Source organism: Saccopteryx bilineata, chromosome 2 (genome assembly GCF_036850765.1).
Source record: "Saccopteryx bilineata isolate mSacBil1 chromosome 2, mSacBil1_pri_phased_curated, whole genome shotgun sequence".
In the NCBI taxonomy this organism is placed as follows: domain Eukaryota; kingdom Metazoa; phylum Chordata; class Mammalia; order Chiroptera; family Emballonuridae; genus Saccopteryx; species Saccopteryx bilineata.
In genome coordinates, this window is record NC_089491.1 from 13,765,179 (window position 1) to 13,780,636 (window position 15,458).

Genomic DNA, 15,458 nt, shown 5'->3' on the forward strand with positions numbered 1-15,458 from the left:
CTTGGAAAGAGACAAAACAGCTCTGCTCAGCGCAAGTTCCCAAGGCTCAAAGAGCTCTCAGATCCCAGGGTCCTGAGCTAAGCCAATATTTACAAATTCCAGGCCAGGCGTCTGCCCGTGGTGACGGAAGCTGGGGAGCGGTGCGTCTGAGCTGGGCAGCAAGGCCACCGGGAAGGTGTGGACGAGAAGCGTTCAGCCCGCCTCGTCTGTGTAAAACGCCGTGTGGCGTTCGGCCCGGCCTCAGCGCCACCCTCCCAAGGATCCCAGGGGGTCCCGTGAATCTGGATCACACAGTTCACTTTTCCTTCGACATCGGGAAGACTCAGAGCCTTTCGTGCTACACGGTTTTAGTTAAACAAATTGGGAATCAAAGTTTAAATTTCCAAGCCACTATTTCCTGGCTGTGTGACCTCCTAGAAGCTACTCAGGCTTTCTGAGTTAGTTTCCTCGCCTGTAAAGTGGGGCATAACAATAATACCTCGAAAAGGTGTTGTGGGAATTAGTGGTAATGTCTGTCAAGTGCCTGGAACCAACTCATTCGCCCACTCACTCTTGTGTGGAGCGTGTGTAAATTGAGCACATCATGGGTGCCTGGCTCAGGGAGGTGGGATACAGTGGTGAGCAGGAACTCACAACCCAGCGGGGAAGATAGACTGTCAAAGAACCACACAAATAAGCATGGAACAAGCTGCCGTGTGTGTTACAAGGAGACGCACAGGAGGCCTGTGCTGGGGGCCGGGTCTCAGCTGGGGATGGGCGGTTTTACTGAGCAAGTGGCTGTGAGTTCAGATCCCAACAATGGGTAGAAACTTATGAGGCTTAGTAAGGAAAAGAACATTGCCGCGGCAGAGAGGGGATTTTAAACCATTCCAGAATAGAGTTTTGGATAGAGAGAAGGAGTCAGGTGTATTTTACCTTTTGAGGTAAAATTTACATACAGCCAAATGCACAAGTCTTAAAGTCCAATTGGATGATTTTTGACAAATACACGCACCCACAAAGCCAATACCTCTATCCAGATATGGAACATTACCATCAAATTAGGCTTACCTGAATAACTTTTTCCCTTATTATCCAAGTCAGGGGCTGGGTTTTGATGGGAATGTTTTATGGGGTGCAGAAGGCTAAGGCTTTGGATTAGGCTTAAGTCCAACTCCACCACTTTTGACCCATAGGACTTTGCCCAGGTCTCCCCACTCCTCTGAGACTCATCTGTAAAATAGGGCTAATTAAACGTACTTCATAGGGTTGCTTAAGGGCTTGAATATGGCAATGGTTGTGTACATCCAGCTGGGTGCATGGTACTTGGCTACCCTGTGAGCGAGCCCTGCTTCGTCTTTAGAATGGGAACCGTGGTGGGGAAAGCGGCCAGCGATTGGAGTCGTGCCTCCCGAGGCAGCGTGCTGGCGGCTGCTGCACACACACCCTAACACCCGTCTTCTCCCCCACAGGGATGTGCCTGCAGGCCTTCATAGAGGCTTTCTTTTTCCTGGCTCAGAGGAAGTTCAAGATGCTGCCCCTGCACGAGCAGGTGGCCTCGCTGATCGACCTGTGTGAATACCACCTGTCCCTGCTGGACGAGAAGCGTCTGGTGTGTGGCCGGAGTGGCAGGTTGGGGGTCCGGCCCCCATACAGTGGCACAGCCCAGGAAGCCACCGCAGCCGCCTTGCTGGCAGAGGGCAGCGCCCCGCCCTGCCCAGACAGGCTCTCCCATTCCAGACACGCTCTGTCCTGAGGGCCGCTCTGTCCTTCCGGAAGAAGAGCAAGCCCTTCGGGGCTGAAGAGAGGCCCGGGCTTCCCGCCTGCAGAGAGCCAGCAGGCTGCTAAGGGTTCCCGCCGGGACCCTGCTGATTGTGTCTGTCTTCTGCCCAGCTGCACTTAGGAGAGGCCGACTGATGTTCGCCCGCCTCCCTCACAGGGCCTCACAGTGGCAAGCCTATTTGCAAGTCATCAGTGGACATAGGACACCCCAAAGGTGACAGATGGCATCTTGTAGCCTGAGTTTACGGGAAGCACCAACAGGGATGAAACGGCCGTGTGTGGGGCACCGACGATCCCCAGACAGAGCCGTGGCGAGGAAAGGACTCGGGGAGCCGAGCCTGGGTCCGCCGGGGCCCTGAGAGAGAACACTGGGGGAAGCCGGGGACATCGTGTCTGTGTCCTACCGCCCCTTCTGTGGGATGAAGCGAAACTATCCAGTGGGCGTGCGCGACTCTCTCACCCCAATCATGTGCTACATGGGTGTAGTTAACAGATTAGCCTCATTTATTTCATTAGCTTGCCTGTTGCTGCAGTGTCTGGTTTGTTATTAATTAAGAAATAATTAACTAAGAAGTCACAAACTAAGGCTCCTACAATCTTAAAGCTGGCAGGAGCCACGAGGTCATGTTGCCCGATTTTGTTTGACCGCCCCCCCGCCCCCAGCACAGTCGGTCCCAGGGTCACATGGCCTCTGACTGGAGCCCACTGTGGGTGGGGTGCTTGCCACTCGGCCAGCACTGCCGAGGGCTCCAGCGCGCCCACCACGTGCTGGGCGCCCGGGTGAGAGGAAGGGGCTGGCACAGGACATGGGTGGGGGTTAGAACGAGGGGAGCGCGAGGCCAGAAGCCCGGGCGCGGGGTGAGGGAGACGGGGCCTGTGCTGTCCCTCGCACCGCCCTTTCCTCGGCGCCCGTGCATCCCTGGGAAGCCCTCCTCTCAGAGGGGAAGCCCCCAGGCAGCCAGAGCCAGAGCGGCATGGGGGCGACCCACCGTGGGCGAGTCGCAGCTCGGGCGGCTGACGGAGGCGGAGGGAGCCCGCCCCTGCAGAGCCGGGCCCTCCACAGCGGCCGCGGGCGGGTCGCAGCTCGGGCGGCTGACGGAGGCGGACGGAGCCTGCCCCTGCAGAGCCGGGCCCTCCACAGCGCGGGTCGCAGCTCAGGGCCGCTGACGGAGGCGGATGGAGACCGCCCTTGCGGAGCCAGGCCCTCCACAGCGGCCGCGGGCGGGTCGCAGCTCGGGCGGCTGACGGAGGCGGACGGAGCCTGCCCCTGCAGAGCCGGGCCCTCCACAGCGCGGGTCGCAGCTCAGGGCCGCTGACGGAGGCGGACGGAGACCGCCCTTGCGGAGCCAGGCCCTCCACAGCGGCCGCGGGCGGGTCGCAGCTCGGGGCCGCTGACGGAGGCGGACGGAGCCCGCCCTTGCGGAGCCAGGCCCTCCACAGCGGCGTCGGGTGTGGAGCGGCCGTGCCCTCTCCCAGAGCGCCCCCTTTGAAAGGCTCCCGGCGGCCCTGGGAAGAGCTGGCCATCACGCTCCTAGTCAGGAGGACGCAGGGTCCAAGGACACTCGCCCGGTGCCTGGCACGCAGGAGGACTCGGAAAATGGTCTCGAAGGTAGGGCAAGGGGCGGGCCACGTGGGCAGACGCGGGTCCCAGACACACAGACGTCCTTCTCCTGCCCCTGTCCTTGTCGTCTCCCTTCCAACACCCTTCCCTGTCTCCTGACCCAGTCCCTTTCAAACTGATGGCAAACTGACGCGAGCTCTGACACAGAGCCTGCTACACAGAAGTGAGTGACTTGGATTCAGCCTCCTGGGAATGTTTTTAAACCCAAACGCAAGGTTGTTAGTCAAGATCCCGCCAACCCTTAGTGAGTTGTTTTAGAGCAGGGGACCCACGTGAATCCTTGCCGGACCCTCCTTCCAGCCGGACTGTCTCCAGGAATGAAAACCGCGTCCCCTGCAGGTGGCTCCCGTGAAACCCCTCGTTCTGCAGCCCCCCTCCCATCCCCCTGCTCCTCAGGGCCGCCGCCCCTCCCAGCACAGGGGGCTCCGCAGGACCCCAGCAAGGCAGGGCCCACTCGGGCTGCTCAGTGACGGGGGACACTTGAAATGTCTTATTTGATGGGAGACGCTTGTGATATCTTTATTTTCCGCAGCAAAAAGGACAGGTGGCCTAAGGTGGGACCCTGTGTGTGAGTGTCTCCTACATGGGGACATTGTAAAGGTGTCATCAGCTTAATTCTCCAGTCAGTCACACGGGCAGTTTCATAATGTTGCTCCCATCTTCCGATGAGGAAAGAAAGGCCTGGGAGGTCACGTGGTGGAGTCTGGCCTTGCTTCAGGTCTGCCGGTTGATTCCTGTCCCCTCTGCGTCCCTGGACGAGCAGGAATCCCGCCCCAGATGCAGACCGCGAGTGAGTCCTCCCGCTCCAGGGCTGCCAGGCGTCCCCAGGACTCTGCCCACTGCCACACAGGCTGGGGGCATGGGCCAGGGCAGTCAGTGTTCCTGAAGGGTCCGCTGTGGGAAACAAGCGTTTGAAGACCTTGTGCCCACCCTGCCAAGTCCCCCTCACAGAGCGCATGGACTTCCCAGTGAGGCCCCCGGCTGCCCCGCCCAGGGACACTTGTTAGCAGCGAAGAGTCTTGTAAACAAAGCTCTAACTAGACTCCGTTTCTTGAAGTTGGTTTTCGGAAAGCATTCGCTTGGCGAAAGGGAGTGCAATTTTCAGGCCTAAAACCAACTAAGCCCGTTAAGTGTGTTGGTAAAAGGATTATCAGTGGGTTAGATCCCAGCCACACGGTCTGTGGGGATACAAAAATGTCAGCTCTCACGGTGAGGAGTGTCCCCTCCCATCCCTTGCATGTCAACAGGGGGCATGTTGCTCCGCGGCCAGGGTCACTGTCTAGAAGGAGCCCCCCACCCCCACCCCGCAGACAGTACGCCCTGCGCCCCACAGTGTGACAGGGAAATGAGGTTGAACAGGCGGAAGGAATCCGGCTGCTCCATCGACAGAATGAGTGACAGGAGACTTGCCCGCCTCCTGGGTGCCCAATGGGAAGCCCCACTGTGTTCACCCACTCCTGCAATCGGCTCTGTTTTGCAGGGTGTCACTGAAGCCATAGCCAAAGCAGCTGTTTCCTTCCTCCTGGAAGAGAGATGCTCCATGTGGAGCGGGGTCCCCTGTGTTTGCCTGTGGGATGAGCCCATTCCTGAGAAGGCCCTCAGCCTCCACCAGCCTGCTCTTCCCACTCCCTCCTGCCCTTCCTGGCCTCCTGCTGATCCCCCCACCCCACCCACAGTGGGCTCCTCTTCCCACTCCCTCCTGCCCTTCCCAGCCTCCTGCTGATCCCCCCACCCCACCCACAGTGGGCTCCTCTTCCCACTCCCTCCTGCCCTTCCCAGCCTCCTGCTGATGCCCCCACCCCACCCACAGTGGGCTCCTCTTCCCACTCCCTCCTGCCCTTCCCAGCCTCCTGCTGATCCCCCCACCCCACCCACAGTCCAGCCACACCGGTCTCCTCCCTGTCCCGCTGGCTCAGCCTGTCTCCGTCTGGGGCGCGTGCACCACAGGGCGTGTGTGTCCTGTCCCCACGGCACCATGGCCCGGCCAGGACGGGCCGCGGGAGGTGCTTGTGAAGGCACACAGGCGTCGGTGCAGCTGTCAGCAGTGCGGTCCCGTGTGCGGAGACAGGCGCCTCCGTCCCCTGGACCAGCCCCTCGCCCCTTTGTCTCCCTGGGCCTCTGTCCGCTCTCCCTAGCTCAGAGCGCATCATCTCTCGCCTGGTCTGCATCAGGCTCCTGCTCCTCAACCTCCTCAGTCTGCCTGTGGTCGCTATCAGGGGGAAGGAACTCGGAGAACCACAGGCCGACCGCAGAAACCCCTGTGTCACTCAGCCCTCATATCTTCCCTGATAAAGCCCAATTTCTGAAGCCAGCATTCCCGGCCCCTCGTAATCTAATCCCTTTCCCTAGAAGCACCCTAAATTCGAGCCTGGCCCACACACCTCACGCCTGTGACCTGGTGCTCCCTGTTTTTGCCCTGCAGGAAGAGAGCCTTCTGGTTCTCACCATGGGGGGAGGGCCACAGGGTGTGGACCGGCTCTGTGCTCTCCCTTCTAGTGTTTGCTGTGCCCTCTCCCTCCCTCCAGAGGAAACTTACTCATCTTTCAAGGTCAAACTCAAATGTTCCCTGTGTAAACCCCCCAAAGAGAATGACCCTGGGAAGTTCCTTCATTACCATGCCTGCCCTGTGGCTTCACAACATCCACTCCCACCGAGCTGTGAGGTCTTTCAGAGTCAGTCAGGCGCAGGGTTGAGGCGGGCCCCTGGGGGGGGGGGCAGCAGGGCCCAGCAGGTGCTGTTTGAAGTAATCCAAATGTGCAGCAGGCCCCAGGTGAGGAGGCAATGCAGCGCTCCCTCTCGCCTTAGCCTGCGGCAGCCCTTAAGAATCTTGCTTTTCTAAACCTTGCCAAGGAGGATCGCTGAGCACCTCCATGTCCCCCGGCAGGCTCCTTGGCTCCTGGGCACAGCGGCTGTCCCATGACTGCAAGCAGACAGGTCTGAGCAGTCTCTCCATGTCCCTTTGTCTCGGGCTAGAGTTTGGGCCCTGTCCCCCCCCCCCCCGCCCGAGGGGTGGGGAGGGAGGAATACTCCTCTTGTTCAGCCTTGGAGTCCCAGGCCCGCCAGCCTGGGTGGGCCTCACCACAGCTCCCCCATGGGTGTCCAGCTGTCTCCAGCTTCACAGCGGCCTGTTTGTGCAATAAGATGATCCCAGGATGAATACTGACAGTCAGAGTGAGTGGGACTGAGTTGGGGAGGAGCCCAGACACTCCGAATGGTGCTCTGTGCCTTACTAGAACCAACTCCCTTTCCCACGCGACTTTGTTTGTTTGTCTTAGCGAGAGGGAGACAGACTGGAAGGAAGAGAGATGAGAAGTATCAACTCATAGTTGTGACACTTCAGTTGTTCATTGATTGCATCTCATATGTGCCTTGACTGGGGGAAGGGGTGCTGCAGCTCAAGCCAGCAACCTTGGCCTCAAGCCAGCAACCTTGGCCTTCAAACCAGCGACCATGGGGTCACATCTAGGATCTCACTCTCAAGCCAGCAACCCCACGCTCAAGCTGGTGAGCCCGTGGTCAAGCTGGATAAGTCCGACCTCGGGTCTCAAACCTGGGGCCTCGGCCTCCCAGGTTGACACTCTATCCACTCTGCCACCACCTGGTCAGGCTTTCCCATGTGAATCTAACATCATTCACACTTCACAGTTTACAGAGTACTTTTGCAGCCGTCCTCCCAGTCAGTCAGCCCTTCCCACTGCCCAGTGGAGGGTGAGGCTTCTCATCGCCTCCCTTGCAGAGAGGCAGAGACTCCCTCTCTTCGCCTCCCTTCCCTCCACAGTGGAGACTGATGCCCAAATCCCATGCCCCTTTCTCGGCACCATGGCTGCTCTGGGCAGTGCCTCAGTGTCCCCACAACCCAGTGAGGAGAGGGTTTGGATCCCATTTCACAGATGTGGAAACCCACGTCTCAGACAGGCCGGGAAGTCCTGGGGAAGCGGGTTCTGGGGGCTCAACTTGGGGCTGTCTGACCCGGTCTTCTCTTGTTGACGCCCAGAAAGGCTCTGTGGGCCACGTACGTTCTACGGGCTCTGGGTCCCTGCACCACACCAGGGCTGACCAGACCTCTCTCACGGACCTCCGGGACCGTGGAGTGAGAGATGAAATGGACGGTACACGTGGAAGTGTTTTGTAAAGCAAAATGCTGTTCTAATGCCACGTTCTCTTCAGACCGGCCTCTGGTTTCCCACCGAGTGTAAAGCGATGGAGGAAAAGGGTCCCCCCTTGAATGTTGTAATGTAATCCATCAGGACAAGTGAAGCCACACCGCCTACTCCTCCCCCCCCCCTCCCGCCACCAGCACCTACGTGAAGATATCCGAGGGCTGAAAAATGGTGTCTGCCGCTCCTCTGACGCCTGGAATTTGCCTTGTGATGGGCAGAGCATTACACCAAAAATAGCTTAATTTTTTAACATTGCTTGATTAATGCCTGCAACTCCCTGGCCTTACAGTTTAGAACTGGGCTTGAAACGTTCCGTATCTGAGCACCTTCCCGCGAGGCCGAGAAATGCTGACATCTCCCCTCAGGGGCTGGTGTTCCCCGGCGGAATGCTGTCTTCTCCCAGCGAGGGTACGTGTCAACCTAACGCCCACCTCATCTTGATCGATACTTTCGCCAATCTCCTGTTTGGTTTGATGAATGTGAGAGAAGTTTTCCCGTATGACATACGGATTTCTCCCTCACGAAATAAGTGCACATTTCTTTTCTGTTCTCAAGGACAAAGGCGCTTTGCAGAAGAGTCAACATATTCAATTACCTTCATCTCTAGTAACCAAAAGTCTTGCTTGTATATAACTAGAAAAAAATATGCAGCCTAGTACTTCTTCTGCACAAGGTACACACACACACACACTCACACACACACTCACACGGAGCACCATTGAGCTTGGGTGTAAAGTGGCAAAATTGTCGATGTTTCTCACATTTCTGGCAATGTGCCTGAGTCTTGTTTGGAAAGCAGAGAAAAGGGGTCTCTGTGCAGCCCGGGGGTAACATCTTATGCTCACCAAGAGCTGTGGGAAGTACTTCCCTCCACATGGAGGCGTTTGCAAAGATTCAGACTAGCACCATAGTCTCAGGCTACCGGGATGTCCCCAGTGTCCCCAGGCCCCACCCAAGCTGCAGAGGCAAGGCAAGAAATAGCAAGGACGTTCTCCCTTCCAAACGGGAAAATCGAGGGCTGAGAATCCCAGAAGAGGCATTAGGAGTGGTGGAAAGATAGAGCGTCTGGATTTTGCTGTCCGTCGCTCTCAGAGTGACCAATGACCTCACCTCTTTGCCCTCGCCCTGACCAGTACAGTGGTGAAAACCACGCCATGATGAATGTGAAGAGCCTGGCTTGGGACTTGGCACCTGGGAAGTGTCTTAATCAATGTCTGCTGAAGAAAGGACCGGTCTGTGTGCTGAGACCAGACAGAGACCAGGGGGTCCTCCAGCCACCTCCATGTCCCTGACGGGCTCCTCGTGGTCTGGCAAGGGGGGCCTGATGCCCGAGTCCTCCTCCCTCGGTGCGGGGACCTGCTGCTGGCGAGGCTGCTCCTGCCTCTTAAAAGCCTTTAAAAATTCTTTATTAAATTTTCATGGCGCATGAAGTCAAGGTTCCATTACTTGGCCTCAGTTGTCTTGGTAACTTTGTAAAATGCAATAATAAAACGAAGCTGGGTGTTGCTAACACAGGCTCATTGTGTATAAACGGCTGTGAAGTATGACGGGTTTTTTCTGCGTGATAATTCTTGACAGCAGATCCACCGGGGTGGACCCAGCTCGTTCATTTTGGGTCAATTAGTGAGAAAAGGGCGCCTTTTAATTTTTTCTTCCCTAATGGCTAATGTTGGCCTGAGCAGCTAAATATTGCCTCAAGGAAACTGGAATTCTGGGGGAGCTGGAGGGAGGTGTTTGGACAAAGCCCCAACCTTCCATCTGCAGGGGACAGTCACCTTTAGGGAGGGAGTGACGTGTCCCTGGAGTTTGGCCGCCTGTCAGAGACTGTGGCGCGGACGCCTGATCTGGGACAAAGAGAGACCCCCTCCAGTTTGGTGGGTACAGCAGTCACTGTGTGCAGCTCCGGGCTGAGCAGGTACACACTGCAGGCTTTACCTTGGGGGGGAGCTCAAGGCAGGGTGCCTCCCCAGGGAACTGGGCCATTCAAGCTGCAGCAAACAGGCCGTTCCTGGGAGCCGAGCCTGGCTCCAAGAAAGATGGAGGATCTCAGACTGAGTGTCTGCCCCTCCCAGGCTGGAGCACAGCTCTCAGTCCAAGCTCAGCGGCCCTCTGGCCTGGGGACAGGTGACCCAGCCACGCTGGCTCCAGCCATCCCTGTGGGTGGGCCCAGGCCCCTTACCTAGCCTGCACTAAGCAGCCCAGTACAATGACTCCAGGGCACCAGAGCAGCGGGGTGGGAGTGTAAACCATCCTAATGCACATTTACAGAGCCGCACAATGGCCAAACCGTGCCCGACATGGGTGTTAGCTCATTTCTTGTGAGAAACAGGTTCAGCAGATGGACACTCGTATTATCACACCATTTTATGGTTAGGGAAACTGAGGTTCAAAACTAAGATGCAGTGACCTGTCCGAGGGGGCACAGTTTGTAAAAGCCAAAGCCAGTTTGGGGTCTCAGCCTCGCGGAGCCGGACCCAGACAGTCCTCCGCGAGGCGTGTTGGGCTCCCCCTCAGCCAGCGGGTAAGTCTTGCCAGAGGTGCTCTGAGAAGTGTGGACAGGGAGGCCCAGGGGAGGCCCAGGGGGAGGCCTTGCACAGCACTGTGTCAGCGATGTTTCTCCCTGAAGCCCTGGAGTGTAACAGTCCTTGAGGAAGCGCCTCACCAGCCAGCCCCCGCATTCTGGAGGTGCATTCTAGAGGTCGCCCCGACCCAGCCAGGTGTACGGGACAGGGAGGCCCTGAGAATTGCTCAGCTTGGCAACCAAGTGACAGCGGAGGGGGACAGAGAGAGGTCACATGGTGATAACTGAGAGCCCTGTGTCCAGCTGGAATGTGTGTGGGGGGGGCAGTGGTGAGCACGTGCGGAGGAGTGGCTTTCTCTGGGTGCCAGAGGCACGGGGGCCATGGTGCGGAGGTGGGTGGCATTGCTCCTCTCCTGCAGCCGGGGCCTCCATAGAGGCTCCGTGGGGACAACATGGAGAGGGACGCAGCTGTCCACATTATCGCAGGTCAGAATATCCCAGGACCCCAAACAGAGTCACGACATCCACCCCGTCCTGCCCCAAAGCCGAGGCCTCTGGCTCCACAACCTGGAAAGAGGTTGCCCGTGCAGGTCCAGATGTGCCAGTCCTGTCTCAGCCCTTGCTCTGTGCTCACGCACCCGTGTGAAGTGGCACCTGACGGGAGGGGAGGGGACAAGAGCCTCATTACTCTGCGCAGAGAGGGAGGGGCCTTGAGTGTCGGGGCGCAGCGCCTGCCGCTGCAGGGCCGGCCAGGAGATGCTCCCGCACATTCCGCAAACTTCACTTAATAAAATCCGGAACCATAGCATAGGGTTTACATAGGTTTCCTTTTATAGAAAAGAGCTTTGAGTCAGGTAATACATCTGGGATATTCACACGTGGAAATTCATTCCTCAAAGGACACTAGGTAAATAGAACCCCAATGCTTGAGAAAGCACTCAACCACTTACTTGGTATCTTGTTTGGATCACTTTTTAAAATATGCAAGAGCTATATATGTATACACACACATATACACATGCACACATGATGTTGATGCACAGGTGTAGCCAAAACAAGTAAAACAGCACATAAAGACATACACTGACAGTTTCCCACCCATGCCTGCCCCCCACGTCTCCAGTCTGTCCCCAGAGACAGCTACAGCTTCCGGGTTTCGTGTGTCCCTTCTAAGACAGCCACGCATGTACCAGAATTCTCACATATGAGCGGTACCCCTTTCCCCCCTCTTTATACACTGGGCCGCACCCTGCTTTTTTCACAGAACGCTGTTTCTCGGAGATGGTTGAGTGATGGTATGTGCAGGTTGGCCTCGGTTTTTTAATGGCGTCCTGGCATCCTGTGATACGATGCACGACAATTCCTTACCATACTCGAGTTTACGTGACTGGTCCCAGGGGATGCATTTAGGTGGTTTCCAGTTTTCTGTTACCACCTCCAGTCCCTTCAGGGACCGTTCCTGCACCTGCACCTTTGCCCCAGAAGCTGAACTACTAGGTCAAAGGGTACATGCATTTTAAATTGCTGTCGATGTGTCGGCTTGCCCTCCAAAGAGGCTGGACTGATGGTCTTCAATCCCACCAATGATGTGAGAGGGCCAGTTCCCCTGTCCTCCCCAACACAATCTGTTTGCCAGTTGATGGGTGAAAAACATGGCACATTCTGATGGTAAATTTCGTGTTTGTTCCTCTCATTATGATGAAGTTGAGACTCTTGCGTGTGTTAAGCTGTTTGTGTTTCCTCTTCTATAATCTGGCCGCTGGTGTTCTTTGCCCATTTTTTCCACGCGTCTTTTTCATGTTGATTTGTATCATCTCTTTGCAAATGAAAAGAATTAGCCTTTTGTAATATTTTTGAAAAATATGTGTTCTATATGGGCCATTTTTCGGCAGCCAGCTGTCTCTCTGCCTCCAACACATTCTCCGCAGGCTGCCGGAGTGGCCTTTCCGAAATGCCAATCTGCTCGTGTCCCCGTCCCACCTAAAGATAGAAAACGGCCTCCTGACACCCGGATCCAGCTCAAATTCCTCATTTGGCTTTGGGGGTCCTCTTTTGGGGACCCAGTTTTCCCCCAACCCCGCCAAGAGGACCACCACATGCAGCCTGTAGGTTGTACTCTGCACAGGGGAGCGAAGACACGTCGAGAACCTCAGGGACGCCCCCTAGAGGCGAAAAACAGGGCAGCCAGTTCTGCAGCTGCCTCTCCCAGAAACGTCACCACAGCACCCCCCCCCTTTTTGGCCATTCATGTTTGGGTCCCACCCCTAGTTAGGGCCTCGCGCAGAAGAGGTGCTCAGGCACTGTGTGTGGATTGAATGAACGGGTGAGCAAGTGAGCGAGCGAATGGATGAGAGAGTGAATGAGGGCCGCCCCCGCATGAGGAGTGACGGGTGAAGACCCAGCCCCTCCTCAGCCTTCGCAGCCAGATGGAAACTGGTGCATTCGCCCAACAGGCTGTTCTGTATAAATGTCCATTAAACCCTGCAAAATGCAAGTTCTTAAAAATGCGGCAGGCCGGTCTTCCCAGGTGATCAGCGTCTGCCCCGTGAGTCAGCAGCGAGTCCTGTTCCGATAGAGTCGGGCCTGTCAGGAAGCAGGGTGGCCTCCCTCCCCTGACTCCCCCAGAGGACAGCGTGGTGGGGGGGCATCGACGCTCTGCCATCGGGACTGCAGGGACCAGGCCCCCGGGACCCTTCCTGGTCTGTAAGGGCCGGAGGGGTGCAGGCACTGAAGCAGCTCCTTCTCCCCAAACCGCAAACGCCCTCTTCCCGCCCCTGTCGGGCCAGCCTCCACCATCCATCCCCCCCTCAAAGGCGGAGTGCGCCCCCAGCTCTCTGCTTTGCTGCCGTCTCTCCCGGGGCACCAGGGGGCCTCCTGTTCCTCAGCTCACCCTTCCCCTGCATCCTGGAAACCCTTAAAAATGTAAGTGGGATGCCTGACCAGGCGGTGGCGCAGTGGATAGAGCATCAGACTGGGACACGAAGAACCCAGGTTCAAAACTCTGAGGTCACCAGCTTGATCGCATGCTCATCTGGTTTGAACAAGGCTTGAGCCCAAGGTCGCTGGCTTGACCAACGGGTCACTTGGTCTGCTGTAGCCCCCCGGTCAAAGCACATATGAGAAAGCAATCAATGAACAACTAAGGTCCCACAATGAAGAATTGATGCTTCTCATCTCTGTCTCTGTCACACACACACAAAAAAAATTTAAGTGGGATAATGGTTCTCCCAGCTGCTCTTTGCCCCATGGCTCCCCTTCCTGTGAGGAGCAAGGCCACAGACCCCCACAGACCCTGCCTGGCCCCTGTGGCCCCTACAGCCTCCCTGTGACCTGCACCCCTGGGATCTGAGCCCCTCCAGGGCTGCGTGTCACCACTTCTTCCCTCCCCTCACTCAACAACTACTGAGAACTGTGTAAGCACCAGCCAGACCTGGCGAGTCAGTGACGTCAGGAGACGAGGCCCTGCCCTCCTGGAGCTGAAGGCCAGACCCCGGTTCACACGTGCAGGGGGCGGAGCTGAGGGCAGAGAGGAGGGCTTTGCAGGGCCCGGCGTGGTCCAGCTCGGAGAGGCTAGCCCCACCGGCAGTGCAGGCCAGTTGAAGACGTCTTCCTTCTGCTGGAGCGGGTTTAGAGGATAATATGCTCAGGATTGTGTTTTGTAAGATAACTGAGTTTAGGATTTGGAAGGTGGACTAAGGAGAGTGGCGGATCACACATGGGTTGGCTGGGGAGCCTGACAGATCCAGGCGGGGTGGGGGTGTTGGCAGCTAATACTGGTGGCACGGACTCAAGAGGCTTACAGGAGGCCCTGGCCGGTTGGCTCAGCGGTAGAGCGTCGGCCTGGCGTGCGGGGGACCTGGGTTTGATTCCCGGCCAGGGCACATAGGAGAAGTGCCCATTTGCTTCTCCACCCCCATCCCCTCCTTCCTCTCTCTCTCTTCCCCTTCCGTAGCCAAGGCTCCATTGGAGCAAAGATGGCCCGGGCCCTGGGGATGGCTCCTTGGCCTCTGCCCCAGGCGCTAGAGTGGCTCTTGTCGCGGCAGAGCGATGCCTCGGAGGGGCAGAACATCGCCCCCTGGTGGACAGAGCGTCGCCCCTGGTGGGCGTGCCGGGTGGATCCCGGTCGGGCGCATGCAGGAGTCTGTCTGACCGTCTCTCACCGTTTCCAGCTTCAGAAAAAAAAAAAAAGAGGCTTACAGGAGGAAAACTGATGACCCTTCTCATTTCAGTTATTGAATGCGGTCTCACCTCCCTGCGTGAGGGCAGGGTCTTGTCCGTCCTATTGGCAGCACTCAGAGAATCCAGCATGTAGTAGGTGGATCTTCTAGGAATGAATGAATGGAGGACTGAATGCATAAATAAAGGAATTACAGGTGAGAGGCAGCAGTAAAGGAAGGAATGAATCTAACAGATGGGAAAAATGATGCTCTAGTTGTGGGGTGATGTGTCAGCTGGGTGAGCCGGGAATGACCCCAGGGTGGGGCAGAGCCAGCAACAGGCCCACGAGGGAGGCCATAGGCGGTCTGCTCAGGTCCAGGGGCAGCGTGAAAACCCTGTTTCCTGCCACCTCGCTCACAACTACCTGTTTTCATAAGCTGTCACTTCCCCACACACCCACAGGCAGGAACACACACACTGTCCCAATAAATAAATCTGGGCCACTTTTCAGCATCGTTTAACGTCCCAGGGAAGGCTGGGTCACGTGGCACCCAGCAGCAGCCCATTAGCTGACAGGCTGAAGCATATCATATTGAATCCCACGGCTGGTGGAGCCCGCGAGACCCCGTGCTGCTCGGAAGTCTGCGCTGATTTATTAGAATGCACGCGTGCTGCTTTATTTCCTGTAACGAACACGTTGCCCCTTCTTTTCCAGGACCATCTCCCCAAACCTCCACCAGGGAAGCAGGAGTGGAAAGATCTTGAACTCACTCCCTGACTACCCTTGGGAAGGAAGAGGGGACAATATGGAAGGGAACTTGTCGGCGGCAGGTACCATGTTGGACTGAACTTGGATGCTGTTTGTAGAGGGATAGTCTCAAGGTTTCACACTATCTGCCTGCCCACTGCTGTTCACCTGGTGTCTTATTGGTCACCTCCTGGGAGCTTTCAGCACAGGCCGGGCATACTGACCACAGCTGTGCACATTCCCACACTGATACACAAGCCACACCTGGACAGAACCACACGCAGAAGCACAGCCACTGATGCCCACTCCTATTTCAGCGGAGGCCGACACACACCACACCCATCACAGCTAGTATCCCTGGTGCAGCCACACACACACACACACACACACACACACACACACACTTCCACATGCATTGTGAATTTCCAAGCAGCAGATTTTGTTATTATTTCTTACTTTTATTGCTCTGTGGGCCTTTCCTTTTTTGAG

The 15,458-nt window shown here is 56.9% G+C and overlaps 1 protein-coding gene across 4 annotated transcripts in view; it reads left to right on the plus strand.

Annotated features, from left to right (window-relative positions):
* TTLL11 (tubulin tyrosine ligase like 11) overlaps positions 1–2,327 on the plus strand; it is a 202,543-nt gene extending 200,216 nt beyond the window's left edge. For all 4 annotated transcript variants that reach the window (XM_066256315.1, XM_066256317.1, XM_066256316.1 and 1 more), the window contains one exon: positions 1,452–2,327. In XM_066256315.1, the coding sequence (XP_066112412.1) occupies positions 1,452–1,735 (284 nt within the window). In that variant the 3' untranslated portion in view covers positions 1,736–2,327. The remainder of the gene's footprint in view (positions 1–1,451) is intronic.
* The last annotated feature ends 13,131 nt before the right edge of the window (positions 2,328–15,458 follow it).